This window comes from Schistocerca americana, chromosome 1 (genome assembly GCF_021461395.2).
Source record: "Schistocerca americana isolate TAMUIC-IGC-003095 chromosome 1, iqSchAmer2.1, whole genome shotgun sequence".
Lineage (NCBI taxonomy): Eukaryota > Metazoa > Arthropoda > Insecta > Orthoptera > Acrididae > Schistocerca > Schistocerca americana.
In genome coordinates, this window is record NC_060119.1 from 567,109,787 (window position 1) to 567,125,930 (window position 16,144).

At 42.3% G+C, this 16,144-nt stretch overlaps 1 protein-coding gene across 1 annotated transcript in view; it reads right to left on the reverse strand.

The window, feature by feature from the left end:
* LOC124577761 (sodium channel protein Nach-like) overlaps positions 1 to 16,144 on the reverse strand; it is a 193,071-nt gene that overhangs the window by 122,019 nt on the left and 54,908 nt on the right. The window contains exon 6 of the mRNA XM_047131226.1: positions 14,903 to 15,098. Within this exon, the coding sequence (XP_046987182.1) occupies positions 14,903 to 15,098 (196 nt within the window). The remainder of the gene's footprint in view (positions 1 to 14,902; positions 15,099 to 16,144) is intronic.

A 16,144-nucleotide genomic window follows, 5' to 3' on the forward strand; every position in this document is an offset into this window, starting at 1 on the left:
ATTCTCAGGACTGAGACCTGGCTGAACCCTGAGATAGGAAGTTCTGAAATATTTATTGAGGGTTGGAACGTGTATCGGAAAGACAGATTAGACACCGTAGGAGGTGGTGTCTTCATAGCAGTTGACAAAAATATTTTGTCTACTGAGGTCAAAGTAGAGTGTGATTGTGAAGCTATTTGGACACATTTAACAGGGCTAGGAGAAATAAAGTTAATTGTTAGGTGTTATTACCGGCCACCAGGTTCCACCCTGACAGTTTTAGAATCATTCAAAGGGAGTCTACACTCTGTACCGCAGAAGTACCCAGATCATGCTATATTAGTCGGAAGCAACTTCAACCTACCTAGTATAAACTGGGTATGGATTCATTACAGGTGGTACAGAGAAGCCGTCGTGTGAATTACTTATGAACACATTATCCGAAAACTGTCTTGAGCAGCTAAATCGATAGCCAACGTGTAATGGAAATATTTTAGATCTGGTAGCCACGAACAGACCAGACCTCATCAATGGTGTCAGTGTTGAGACAGGGATTAGTGATCATGATGTTGTCATTACGACTATGGTTACAAAAGTTAAAAAGTCAGTCAAGAAGGCTAGGAGAGTATTCTTACAAGAAATAGCAGATAAGCAGTTGTTAGCATCCCACTTAGTAAATGAATTGACTTCATTTACTTTTGCTATGATGGATGTGGAAGAATTATGGGAAAATTTTAAACACATTGTAAATCATGCAATGGAAAAGTATGTGCCGAAAAAGTGGGTTACGAACAGAAAAGACCAACCGTGGTTTAACAGTGCAATTCGGAGAATGCTCAGGAAGCAAAGACAGATGCACTCATGGTACAAGAAAGATCGGGAGAATGAGGACAGCCAAAAGTTAGTAGAGATTTGTGCTGCTGTAAAAAGAGTAATGCACGAAGCATACAACCACTACCACCATCATACCTTAGCAAAAGATCTTGCTGAAAACCCAAGGAAATTCTGGTCTTACATAAAATCGGTAAGTGGGTTGAAGGCTTCCATCTCACTGATCAGTCTGGCCTGGCAACAGAAGACAGCAAAACGAAAGCTGAAATTTTAAATTTAGCATTTCAGAAATCTTTCACACAGGAGGATTGTACAAACATACCGCCATTTGAGTCTCATACAGATTCCCGTATGGAGGACATAGTGATAGACATCCTGAATGGGTTGAAAATAAATAAATCACCAGGTCCTGATGGGATTCCAGTTCCGTTTTACAGAGAGTACTCTACTGCATTGGCTCCTTACTTAGCGTGCATTTATTGTGAATCTCTTGCCCAACGTAAAGTCCCGAGTGACTGGAAAAAAGCGCAGGTGACGCCTGTATATAAGAAGGGTAGAAGGTCAGATCCTCAAAATTACAGACCAATATCGTTAACATCGGTTTGTTGCAGGATTCTCGAACATATTCTCAGTTCGAATATGATGAATTTCCTTGAGACAGAGAAGTTGCTGTCCATGCATCAGCACGGCTTTAGAAAGCATCACTCCTGCAAAACACAACTCACCCTTTTTTCACATGATATCTTGTGAACCATGAATGAAGGGTATCAGATGGATGCCATATTCCTTGACCTCCAGAATGTGTTTGACTCGGTGCCCCACTGCAAACTCCTAACTAAGGTGTGAGCATACAGGATTGGTTCCCAAATATGTGAGTGGCTCGAAGACTTCTTAAGTAATGGAACCCAATACGTTGTCCTCGATGGTGAGTGTTCATTGGAGGCGAGGGTATCACCTGGAGTGCCCCAGGGAATGGTAGGTCCTCTGTTGTTTTCTATCTACATAAAAGATCTTTTGGATAGGGTGGATAGCAATGTGTGGCTGTTTGCTGATGATGCTGTGGTGTACGGGAAGGTGTCATCATTGAGTGAATGTAGGAGGATACAAGATGACTTGGACAGGATTTGTGATTGGTGTAAAAAATGGCAGCTAACTCTAAATATAGATAAATGTAAATTAATGCAGATGAATAGGAAAAAGAATACCATATTGTTTGAATACTCCATTAGTATGTAGCACTTAACACAGTCATGTTGATTAAATATTTGGGTGTAACACTGCACAGTGATATGAAGTGGGACAAGCATGTAATGGCAGTTGCGGGGAAGGCGAATAGTCATCTTCAGTTCATTGGTAGAACTTTGGGAAGATGTGGTTTGTCTGTAAAGGAGACCACTTATAAGACACTAGTATGACTTATTCTTGAGTACTGCTCGAGTGTTTGGTATCCCTATCAGGTCGGATTGAGGATAGGACATAGAAGCAATTCAGAGGCGGGCTGCTAGATTTGTTACTGGTAGGTTTGATCATCATGCGAGTGTTATGAAAATGCTTCAGGAACTTGGGTGGGAACCTCTGGAGGAAAGGAGGCATTCTTTTCATGAATCGCTACTGAGGAAATTTAGAGAACCAGCATTTGAGGCTGACTGCAGTACAATTTTACTGCCGCCATCTTATATTTTGTGGAAAGACCACAAAGATAAGATGCTAGTTGTGGTATGAGGTACCCTCCGCCATGCACCGTATGGTGGATTGTGGAGTATGTATGTAGATGAAGAATTGATTAAAGATTAGTTGTTGTGGGAAATACATTTCACCATACTACAATATTTGTTTATTGCATTGGGTCTTCACATGTTTCCTCATAATACTAGGACTCTACGACACTGGTATAAGCTTGCTTCCACTGCATCCCTAATCATTTACTTATTCTAATTTTCTATTTCTTCTTCTTATTATTAAATATTATTATTATTACTGTACTGACAAAACCATTTAGGATAGGGAAAGTTAGTTTTGTGTGATATTCTGAGCACAAGTCACAGTCAGGTGCAGGCCAGATTGCAGTGAGTTATGCATCGGCGCATTAGCAAAACAGGGGCACACAGCCGAGTATAAATGGTGCCGGTTTTCTAACGAGAATCATTCAAGTGTGGCAGCTCTCCTGGATGGCAGGGCATATCACACCACCGTGCTACATGCAGCAACAGATGGTGTGCCAGCATCCCAGTCCACGGCCGATTGTTGGTTCGACCCTCTGAGGCCAAAGTGGGGTCTGCAGTCAGCCACTATTCGGCTCACTATTGCGCACAGTTGTCTCGGTTCCCAACACGTGCCGGAGACATCCCAAGCCTAGGGCCACAGTTTTGGATGCCGTATTGCAGGTGTCATTGACATTGCCATGATGTCAGCCATGCTGGCAAGGAAAAGCAGCAGCTGACCATCTGTGGCTCACACCAAGCAGTGCTGAGTCGGCAGGGATGCAGACCGCTGAGTCAACTCCTGACATCCTGACGACGACGCTCTCCACTGGCTTACAAGGCCGACACACAGCACATTGCACTGCGTCGCTGGGGCAATGGCCTCAGCATTGCAGGACCTTATGACATGCACTGAGGTGAATGGGGCGCTGTAGTAGAAACAAATAAATCACCTGCAAAGTTCTTGCTGAGTCTTAATACAGCATCTCCTGGCACCCATCCACTACATTTGGTGTCTTCCCACTACATTTGGTCATCCTGATACATTACTATGGAAATTCTACCCTTTTACACCATTTTGTCTTTTTCTTGCACCCCCCCCCCCCCTCTCTCCTCTCACACCTTCAAAAATATTTATGGTCTCTTGTTCACATTTTTATGTAATCTATTTTTTCCACCTCACCAACTTTATTTTTCTTCTTCTACTTATTCTTCTTCTCCTTCTTCTTGCAATGCATATCAACTAATGGATTTTGCAGTCATATTTCTCATTGCTTTTCAGTTTCTGTGGCAAGTGACTGAATATCATATCTATCCATCATCTAATGTTTCTCAGACAAGACAATCTCTTTCTTTCAATTCTTCTTCTACCTTCAGGTACCAGCTGCAGGAATCAGTGTATTTAATTTTCGTGACATGTCCTCCATACACTGCCTATTTCTCCTTAATTATGCTGGGTGGTTCTAGGTCTCTGCTGACAAAATTAAGGATTTCCTCATTTGTTGTTCCCATTGTCATGATGTCTTAAGTTCTCTACAGCAGACACACATTCTAAAAGCTTACATTTTGTTGATGTTCTTTATGTTTAATGTCTAAACTTTTATACCATTTAAATGGTATCAACTGAATCTAACATTTTACAAACCCTAGTATTATGCTGTTGCCAATGGCCTTGCTCTAGTGAAAACACCAGTTACTGCCAGTTCACTGAAGTTAAGTGCTGTTGGGCTCAGCTAGCACTTGGATGGGTGACCATCTGGTCTGCCAAGTGCTGTTAGCAAGTGGGTGCACTCAGCACTTGTGAGGCAAACTGAGGAGCTACTTGATTGAGAATTATCAGCTCCAGTCTTATAAACCGACATGCGGCTGGGAGAGTGGTGCGCTGACCACATGCCCCTTCATACCTGCATTCAGTGACACCTGTGGGCAAAGAATGACACGGCAGCCGGTTGGTACCATTGATTCTTCATGGCCTGTTCAGGCAGAGTTTGGTTTTAGTTTTAGTATTATGCTATTGTCAATGACCTTTCTGCAGTGGTAACACCAGTCCCTGTCAGATCACCAAAGTTAGGAATTGTTGGGCTTGACTAGCACTTGGGTGGGAGTCCACCTGGGTCTGCTGAGCAGAGGTGAACTGAGGAGCTACTTGATTGAGAAGTAGCAGCCCTGGTCACAGAAACTGACAATGGCTGGGAGAGCAGTGTGCTGACCACATGCTCCTACATATGGCCATCTGTAACATTGGGCCTTTGAAGGCCAGTTTGGATGGATTCTGAGTTTGAGTATTATGCTATCATTTAATCCTTAAGTAAAAGGTAATTTCAGTTTGAAACCACACAAAACACTTTATTTTCACACTGAATGAATGTAACATAGAATATTTGCTTTACAGCACTCAACATGAATTATAACAAATTGAAAAGACAAAAAGTGTCTTTAGTATCAATACCAAATTTGACTTTTTACCAGAAGTATGGATTCTAAGTGATAACTTCCAACATATTAAGTCCAGATCAATTTATAGTCATGTAAGGACTTTTTAATATAAGATTTAGAAACACCTGTTGAGCTTGTTCAATGTTATATTTTAGTTCTTTGTCAAATGTCCACTAGTTTCCACAATAATTTTTATTATGACTTCTTTCTACACATACTCAACTTTTCTTCCACTTACACAGCAAACTTACAATACTTTACATTATCTCTTACAGTTTTCAACCATTTTCATTGCAGCACAAGGTCATTAGCCTCTTGGGAATTGAAATCTTATAGTCCACTAATATAATCCTCTCTTTCTTAACTTACGGGTACCAATAACAAAACTTTTCCTGCATTATTTTCTTTGCCTATCAACACTATATTGATTGTTAATTCTGTTACTTTTGATGCACAACAAAGAGAAACATTCCAAAAATTTTGGAATGTTTATTCTGATATCACTGCCAGATTCTATCTTAAAATATATTACTCTGATAAGCTCAAATTTTTATCTTTCCTGTATGTTTCTCAACCAATCTGTTTTGCAAAGTAGCTTTTCACAACTTATTGCTGTTGAATATCAGCTGCAGATCAACTACATTATGCCTCCAGTACAATGTCTTTGCCCTATTTGTTTGCCTACTTTTGGCCCACAGGCATCTCTCTACCAGAGACTATTTACAAATATCACAAGGGACTCGTGTACTGTGGACATCTCATTTAGAAAAACTCTGTTGATACACCAACTGTTACAGTTGCCACCAGGGGCACCAGCTATGCTTCTGAGCAGTGCAAATGTCAGGAAACTGGTGGCACTGTTATTAAGGGAAATTTCATTCGCACATCACTTGGTTGCACACATACTTCCACCTGCCGGATATTAAGGCAGAGCAAAACCTGCAGCAGGCAGCATTCAGCTACTTACTCAGCTCCTGTCCAGACACCAGCTACAGTTTGTAGCCCATCAATCGGAACTTTCCAACACCAGCCAGGATGCTCCGTTGAACACTACACCATCTCTGTACTGCTCCATGGTACACCACACAGTGTGGCCCCACAGTCGTCACTCCAACAGCCATTCATGATGAGACTTCCCATGGAACTGATATTAGGCAAGTGGACTTAGTTTTTATTATTCTCAAGTGAACATGGATGATATTTCAGTTGTTATTTGAAATTGAATTTGTTGTGAACTTGTGCCATGAATGAAGTGTTCTTAATTTCAGCCTGGGAATCATCATTCACTAAAGTGTACATCATGCATAATGGGTCTTAAGAGGGGTGATGAGGATAGAAACACATTTTCTATTACACTCTCATCTAATAACAGGAAACATTGGTTTAATGTTCACGTTGGTTACTATTTCACATGAGTGATGACTTCACTCTGTGTGTACATATTTTGCATTTTTGTTTACAGCATAGACATGCATAACCATGTGGTTGTTTGCTATTCCCATTGTGTTCTGGAGGGCACTGCTTGTGGCAAAACCGTGTCACATGCGATGGTTCATCACTGGTGTAACTGTTTGTGGCAAAATGAGCTCAACAGAGACAGTTCATCACAGGTAGCTGGTACCACTTGCCAATGTATCAGGGCTGATACAGCAATAGACTTAGCATCAGTACTTCTTCAGACTCCAGTGCTTGTGCTGGTTCCAGTTCCTGGTCTTTTCTGTCACCCACTCTCCACCCTGCTCTGGCCGTGCCTGATGCTTCAGTAGCCATGGCTGGCCCTACTCTCAAGAGTGGCCCTGCCTGGTTTCAAGCTAGTGATAAGGCTACTGTTTGTACATCCAGTGCTCACCTGCCACCCACTTTCAGCTGAGCCCGATGCTGATCTGCACACCACAGCCATGGTCGACCCTTCCCATGTGGTCGACATCACCTGGAAAGCTGTTAGTGACAAGGGTCAAGTCCACATGTTCCAGCTCTTGCCATCATCTGGCATTGTTATCCTGTCTGGCCAAAATGTCTTCTTCCTTCAGCCACACCCAATGATACCCAGCCATTTCATGCCTTCACCACAAAGATGCAGTCATGGGTGGTCTTCCTCATTGGAGCAGCACAGCCCAGGATACATCATCTGGCACCTCCAACATCCCCCTGATCTTGCTGTACCTGACCTCAACTGCCGCCCAGTCTCTGCCTCCTCTAGCTGTGACTCCAACACTGCTTCCATCCTCCTGTGTTTCTTCCACAAGGATGCAACCATGGCTCACCTCCCTCAAGAGAGTGGCACACCATGGCTTTTGGCACTTGGGTGTCTACTTGTATTCACTCCCATCACACCTAATGCTATGCCCACGATGCCGCAGCCATGGTGGGCCCTCTCCACCCAGCACCATGACTCCACTGCCACCCAGCTGCAGCCCTTTCCAGGTAGCATCAGATGCTGCTTATTTTCTACACCTTCATCTTGGTGCAGCCATGGCCAGCCTCCTTTTCCAGGGTGATGCTACACCTTCACAACTGCCCGGTATGCAGTCCAAGTCTTAGTGTCATCCCTTAGCTCCATTTCAGTCAAATATGACGTTGTCCTCTCATGGTTGAGCCCGACACTGCCTGCCAATACTAACTGCTGTGCCAATACTAACCACTGCTTTCAGCCGATGCAGCCATGGTTGACCTGTTTCTCTTGAGGACAGCACATCACTACATGTCTCTGTTTTTGGGTAACACACATCCTCCTCTCTGGTGTAGATTCTTTCAATGCTCCTGCACACACTGTGGCTATACCCTTCCCACTGCCCTCTGTCTCCCTCTGTTCAGTAGTTATCGAGCTCCATATGGCTCTCCCCTCCACTCTGGGCCATCCCCTCAATCTGCATTCTTCATGTGCCCCTGCACCCATTGTGGTGACAACTTCCCCACTGTCACTTGGCCTCTCTCTGGCCACCTCCTTCCAAAATAAATAAAGGAAATATTAATGACATATAGTAATGTATTGCAAAAAATGTGAACAGCATATCAGTAACAGTGCAAGGAAAGGCTCTTCTTTCTAAATTTCCTTTGGTATTACTCAGGTCAAAATGACATAAAAGCCTTGTGTATGGCACTGTGGAATTATACAACTTACATTAAATAAGTTTCTTGTTATGATCCAGGGAGTTTACTATCATGTATGTTAAGAGACATCCAAGAATATGTGGAATAAAATAATATTTCTTGGTTCATATTGGAATACTCATTTCCAGAATATGAAGAGTGATGTAGAGCCTGTGGCATCTGTCAAATAACTCTCTTACCAGAATATATGGTGTACACTTTCATGCAGATTAAAGATGCAGCTTTTCTCTGAATCTTCTTGATATCTTCTGGTAACCAAGCTTGCAAATTTGCAAGACTGATAAACTGCATCAAACATTCAGCGGGATGAAGTTTTTGTAAGCAGTCTCCTTTTTGTCTGTAATACACTTCATTAGGATACTGAAAAATCAGATCAAGTGGATGACTGGAGTCTTACAAAAATACCTAGAAAACTTCAGGAAGCAGTTTTAATTTCAACATCCAAGAATACACTTTTTATTTTCCTACATACCACTCCCATGTGAATATAATATTATATTAGTTATTGTGTAAACAATGGTATATGAGCAGTTATTTACCGTAAATGCCACTTGCAACTGAAATAAGAAAAAATCTAAATACACTCCTGGAAATGGAAAAAAGAACACATTGACACCGGTGTGTCAGACCCACCATACTTGCTCCGGACACTGCGAGAGGGCTGTACAAGCAATGATCACACGCACGGCACAGCGGACACACCAGGAACTGCGGTGTTGGCCGTCGAATGGCGCTAGCTGCGCAGCATTTGTGCACTGCCGCCGTCAGTGTCAGCCAGTTTGCCGTGGCATACGGAGCTCCATCGCAGTCTTTAACACTGGTAGCATGCCGCGACAGCATGGACGTGAACCGTATGTGCAGTTGACGGACTTTGAGCGAGGGCGTATAGTGGGCATGCAGGAGGCCGGGTGGACGTACCGCCGAATTGCTCAACACGTGGGGCATGAGGTCTCCACAGTACATCGATGTTGTCGCCAGTGGTCGGCGGAAGGTGCACGTGCCCGTCGACCTGGGACCGGACCGCAGCGACGCACGGATGCACGCCAAGACCGTAGGATCCTACGCAGTGCCGTAGGGGACCGCACCGCCACTTCCCAGCAAATTAGGGACACTGTTGCTCCTGGGGTATCGGCGAGGACCATTCGCAACCGTCTCCATGAAGCTGGGCTACGGTCCCGCACACCGTTAGGCTGTCTTCCGCTCATGCCCCAACATCGTGCAGCCCGCCTCCAGTGGTGTCGCGACAGGCGTGAATGGAGGGACGAATGGAGACGTGTCGTCTTCAGCGATGAGAGTCGCTTCTGCCTTGGTGCCAATGATGGTCGTATGCATGTTTGGCGCCGTGCAGGTGAGCGCCACAATCAGGACTGCATACGACCGAGGCACACAGGGCCAACACCCGGCATCATGGTGTGGGGAGCGATCTCCTACACTGGCTGTACACCACTGGTGATTGTCGAGGGGACACTGAATAGTGCACGGTACATCCAAACCGTCATCGAACCCATCGTTCTACCATTCCTAGACCGGCAAGGGAACTTGCTGTTCCAACAGGACAATGCACGTCCGCATGTATCCCGTGCCACCCAACGTGCTCTAGAAGGTGTAAGTCAACTACCCTGGCCAGCAAGATCTCCGGATCTGTCCCCCATTGAGCATGTTTGGGACTGGATGAAGCGTCGTCTCACGCGGTCTGCACGTCCAGCACGAACGCTGGTCCAACTGAGGAGCCAGGTGGAAATGGCATGGCAAGCCGTTCCACAGGACTACATCCAGCATCTCTACGATCATCTCCATGGGAGAATAGCAGCCTGCATTGCTGCAAAAGGTGGATATACACTGTACTAGTGCCGACATTGTGCATGCTCTGTTGCCTGTGTCTATGTGCCTGTGGTTCTGTCAGTGTGATCATGTGATGTATCTGACCCCAGGAATGTGTCAATAAAGTTTCTCCTTCCTGGGACAATGAATTCACGGTGTTCTTATTTCAATTTCCAGGAGTGTATAATGAATACAGATTTCCTCTGTCACATAGTTTACATCTGTTTGCATAGTATGGGTGATTGCTCATTAATATGGGGTATCCAACAGAAAGGTAATACAGCATGTTTGAAAAAGAACTCCCTACTTTTAAGTATAAATTCAATGTAATGAAAAATTACATCAGTGAGTAATATCATGAAAGAGAATTCCTTCAAGTTTTGTTTAATGTTAGTAGACATCAACATGGGATCCATTTGTTGCCCTGCACATGTCAAGACAATATTCTACTTCTCCCTATGTATTCACCAACATTGCAGGTGTAACTGTCTGGAATGCCATGACAATTATTTCCCATAAATGATTGATATCTCTGATCTTTTCACTACACACAACATTTTTCATGTGGCCCCAAAAGAAAAAGGCCAGTGGGGTTAAGTCGGGGCTTCATGGCAGCCAAGTTATAGGGCCTGCCCTGCCTATCCACCTTCCTGGAAAGTGAGTGTCAAGAGCCGCACGCACATGGTTACTATAATGAGGTTGGGCGCCATCTTATTGGACAAAAACATGCCCCTTTTCTGTCTCAATGTCATCCATTTGGGGAAAGATGTACTCTGTTAACATCTCACAGTAAACGTCCCTGTTTATTGTTTTTTCTACAAAGGTGAAAGGAGCAATCACGCGATCTTCCATCAAACCGCACCAGACATTAACTTCGGGAGAGTCACCACATTGATGCTGAATAACTTTATTGGGATGCTCAGCCCCCCCCCCCCCCAAATTCTGCAGTTATGATGATTAACTGTTCCACTGATTGGTGGAGCAGACATTGTTGTTGAGTTGCTTTGCACTGCACTGAACACACACTTGGACTGAGCTGAGGGAACAGAGGAATACAACAGTACTGATGCTGTCTCAAGGTCAAGCAGAACTGCCAGCTGCAGGGGAGCCAAACCTGGAGAGTTGATGAATCAAACACCACAAACTAGAACACTGTGTGTCACTTTTTACAGATCCTAGGACACATTAAAACTAGGGAGTTCTTTTTCAAACACCCTGTATTTCCGAGAATGCTAGTCTTGCAAATTTGGCATGAGAGCTTCTGTGAACTTTGGAAGGAAGGAGACAAAGTACTGGTTGAAGTAGAGCTGTGAGGACAGGTTGAGTCATGCTTGGGTAGTTCAGTCAGTAGAGCACTTGCTACCAAAAGGCAAAGGTCTTGAGTTTGAAACTTGGTCCAGCACACAGTGTTAATCTGCAAGGAAGTTTCACATCAGCGCGCACACACACACACACACACACACACGCACACGCACACGCGCACGCACACACACACACACACACACACACACACACACACACACACACACACACACACACACACACACACACACTGCTGCAGAGTGTCTGTATCCCTATAATAATATCTTGGGGCATTGTACATAGAATAAGCTCCAAAATGGCAAGTGTGTAATGTCTGGATGTTTCAGTCAGGCAAAGAAGGAAGATGTAATTTAACATGGATGTAATTTCTGTCTCATTATCCAGTTTAAGAACGAAGTACACAACCTACACATCATCCTGGTCCATCCCGATATCACTCCCATTCCCTTCCCATTACAATAGGGGCTGAGCAGAATATAGCTGCATCTGAAGCAAAAGAAGATTGCCTAATGTTGTTAAAGTGTTACAGTGCAGAAACTGAAAGCATGCCATGCATTAACAGGAGGCAGTAAGCATAGGTAAAAATCCTGTGTGCCATGGCTGAAGTAAAATGAATAGTTACAGCAAAAGAAGTAGCAGATAAATGGCAATGAATTTTAAGTGTATGAGTACAAGAAGACCTGCATATTAGTAGTGAGATTTAATGGAGGACAACAAAAATTGAGGTACTGAATAAGGTGTAGAATGAGGAAAATATGTTAGAGAAGAGGAAAAGTGCTAGATTTATTTATTATTCATCTGTAGGTCCACTCAAATAACATTCAGCTGTGAATATTTATACATGGAAAGTTTATTCAGCATAATATTTATGCCCTGAATAAATGTTTGGTAATTTTATCATTTTGCAATACTTGAAAGATTAATTACGATTAAAACAGTGTACATTTAAAACAATTTTAAGATGCATTGAAAGGAATTCTATTAATGAAGTTATACACACTTAAGAGCAGCTGAAATAAAATTTTCTATCTTGTTGAATGCAGCACCCCCTTCCACATCATGACAGGGGAGGCACACTTGGTGTGGACTCTAGGAGACAATGAAACCACTGAGAAGAAATTCTGATACATGACCTCTTAATTGCCAGCCACTATTCACAGAAACTGGTCAGAGCTCTGGAGCCAAGGTGGGAACCTCTATTTCAGTTTTTCAATAAATGCTCAATACAATTGAGATGAAGTGACCTGAGACCAAACGAGCATCCTTAAATCCATGGTGTGTTTCTCAGATCATTTTTTATGTGATTACAATTCAGTAGTGATAGGATGTGCCTGTATGTGAATAAACAGATGCTGATGATCAGACAGCAAGTCTAGTATCATCTGTCAGTGAGAAGCACTGGTAGACATATAAAAGTTGCTATTAAATCCATGTAAACACCCCCCACAAAAGTACAATAACAGTTCCTGCTTGAATAGCACTTTGCTAGGAAGCTATGCTATGCCACATTTGGCTTTTAATGTACTTAAATTCTGAACTACCATTGCAATATCCTGAAGTCTATTGCAACTAATCAGTCCAGGTGACTCTTTTCCATGCCTTAGGAGTATGTGTCCTGTGACTTGCAGTGAGCAGTAGCGCACATATTGTGTGGAAGCTTCTTCATCTCACAGCAAGGATGGGGTTCTGATTGGAAATATTATTTGTTGTTGCCTGTCCATAAATTAGTAAAACATTTGCTCTGCTATGGCCTACATATCTCATGATTCAATCTGCAACAATCAGTGGTAACCACAGATACCAAGATTTTACTGTCCTCAGTAGTGGATTATCCTAAATGAAGATACTAACAATACACTCCTGGGCGGCGGGATCTCAGAAGTCCAAAGCCTCTATAACCTTAGAGAGGAGTATTGCATACATTAAATACTCACAAAAAATGCACTAATATCACGTTTCTTGTCCAGTCTACAGTCCACCACTAGTACAACAGCCAGAATGAGATTTGGAAACTTCCACTCACAGGATGTGCTGAACTGTTCTGCTAGTTGTGCTTTCTCTTCAACACAGAACCTTTCTCTACTGCAATTGTTCATGAATGTATAAAAATTTGAAGCTCTTTGCAAATGGAAACACAAATTGTAAACATATCATAGACAATATTATTTTAAGGAGGTGATGATTAACAGTTTTCAAATACTTCTCAAAAACCATGATTTGACATAATACAGATGTGACATGCATCTATCATGCCAAGCCATGAAAAAGAGGTAACGTTATTGGCATCAAAATTTTAAACAATTATTTATTCTGTTGTAAAAAAAAAGAAAAAAAAAACACTAGAAAGACAGTGAGGTGAAAAAGTAAAAAAAAAAAAAAAAAAAGTAGTTCTATTGCTGACTTGCAGAGAAGTTTCCATAGCATGAGCCTAAGCTTTTCTTTGAACATGCCACTGTTTTCACTTTGATTAGCATTGGCTATAAATTTCTCCTCATATAAACGATCCATGCAAAAAGTTCTTAGACCGATTTTAATCCTGGCATTCAAGCAACATCAGCACAGTAACTGTAGTGGAATCTGGAACTAACAACTGTAAGCAAGAGATGTGAATTAGACCAGTCAGTTGTGAGGAGTCAGTGTTAAGTAGTAGATGTGCAACTTTCTTGTGTCAATATCATTGTATAACAAATTATAATGTAGCAATATGGTTCTACGAACATTCTGTGCATTCCACTCATGTGTGGAAAGACTATGAAGAAGACCTGAAGCATTAAAACCACTATGTTAACTTTTCTGTGTTTTTAATAAGCCTGTCACCAAACATTTTGGAACATTGCTCCAGATGGGAATAACTGAAACATATCCTTCATCAAGGCTTTGATTTTCTATCATGCCAGGAAATAAGTAACATCCTATCCAAGATCCTTCTCACCCCTTCTAAAGTGGTATTCCAAGGCCCACCCAACCTACACATCATCCTGGCCCATCTCGATATCACTCCCATTCCCTTTGCATTACAATAGGGGCTGTATGCCTGTGGAAGACACAGATACAAGAACTTCCCAATTCATCAACCCATCACATCCTATTCCAGTGCTGTTGCAGGCTTATACTATCCCATTAGTGACAGTGCCATCTGTAAAAGCAGCCATGTGATAAACCAGCTCTGCTGCTATCACTGCACAGTATTTTATGTGTGCAGGAGCACCAACCAGCTGTCCACCAAAGTAAATGGGCACCATCAAACAGTGGCCAAGAACAAAGTTGACCACCCGGTGACATGACATGCTGTTGAGCCTAACATATTTGAGTTCAACGGGTGCCTCACAACCTGTGCCATTTGGATCCCTCTCTCCAGCAACAGCTTTTCTGAACTATGCAGAGGGAAGCTATCCTTGCAACACATCTGTCACTCCCATAATCCTTCTGATCTCAATCTCCACTGGCACAATGTAGATGCACAGGTGTTCAGTGGCACAAGATGCACAGTTGTATGTGACAGGGAGGGGGTGAGGTGGGGGTGGAGGGTTGCATGCCTCTCGACAACTCAAACCTGTTACTACTCAGTGACTGATCTCTTTAGCACTGATCATGAAGATAATATTACATTGATTATAATATACATGAATACCTGTTTAATAATAGTCACTTAAAATGATATTATTTTCCTACCTGCAGTGGAGACAAATAGGATTTTTTACCTGGAGAAAAGCTTCTTTTTGGGGTGCTATTATGAGTCCTCGGGCTGATATATCTGGATAATCCTGAGGGGAATGTACCAATACTTGCACTCCATAAAAAGAAAAGAGAGCTGCATAATAGTCCTCTAGTCGTGGATCCATCAACATTGTTAACCCTGTGAGATATCCAGCTCCATTCACACGAAGGTATGAATTTCTGAAATGGAGGCATACAAAAACATATTGCTTTTTCATTGTTTCATGCACTTGTTTGTTTCTGTTATAAAACTATTATTCAGTTTGTGCTTACTTATCTGAAATGTGATCTATAGTGAATACTAAATGAAATGTCAGTAAAAACATCAACATTTACTTTATCATAGAATTTATTTGTGAACTGCAAAGGGCAGGAACATTACATGGTCCTTAGGTAATTCTCAGGAAGATAGGAAAAGATAAAGAAAGGCAATAAGGAAGTACAATATCATGTGCTAAATTAAACAAAACTATTCATAAATGTCTTTGAGAGGATGCAAGGCGACCTAGTGCACATAAACTTGAACAGTGAATAGAAAAATGTAATACAGCAAATCTGAAAGGACTCCTGAAAATAAAATATAATAAGACTAAAATAATGCACAGAACACCTTTTACATGTTAACTATGAAGTCATAGACCTGATGAAGAGTTTTTGTATTTAGACCAGTAGAAGTCATTGCCTGGATAAACAACTGTGAAGTAAACAGGAGAGTGAAAATGATCAGGTGTGCTTCTGGTACACTAATTAAGGTAAAAAGGTGTTGGGAAAGATGGAGAGTTACTCAACAAACAGTGGATAAATGGGTGTCAGGAATTACAAAGAGTGACAGCAAACAGACAAATGGATTATGGAACAGACTGCAGAGAAGATTTAATTATGGAGATAAAATGGGATGGACTGAGCTGCAGATACAAGACATAACATTTGACCCATGATGTAATGATTTTGTGGTGTGTGTCTTCACATGTGGACTGAGATAGACAATTCTTATTTCACTTCTGTATTATTTTTTGGCATCTAGGTTGTGGTGACATACAGATCTGTAGCTCAGCCCAAGGTCTAGATTACATTAGAAGGTGACAGTATGATTGTGAATTCGTAAAGTCAGTGGATGTGCATATGAAGCCTTTATGAAATTGTAGTTGTGTCATGCTTATCTGTACTGTAGCTTGAAGTCTTAGTTATCTTGGACGATGGTGGTATGACTGTGAGCAGGCAAAGTC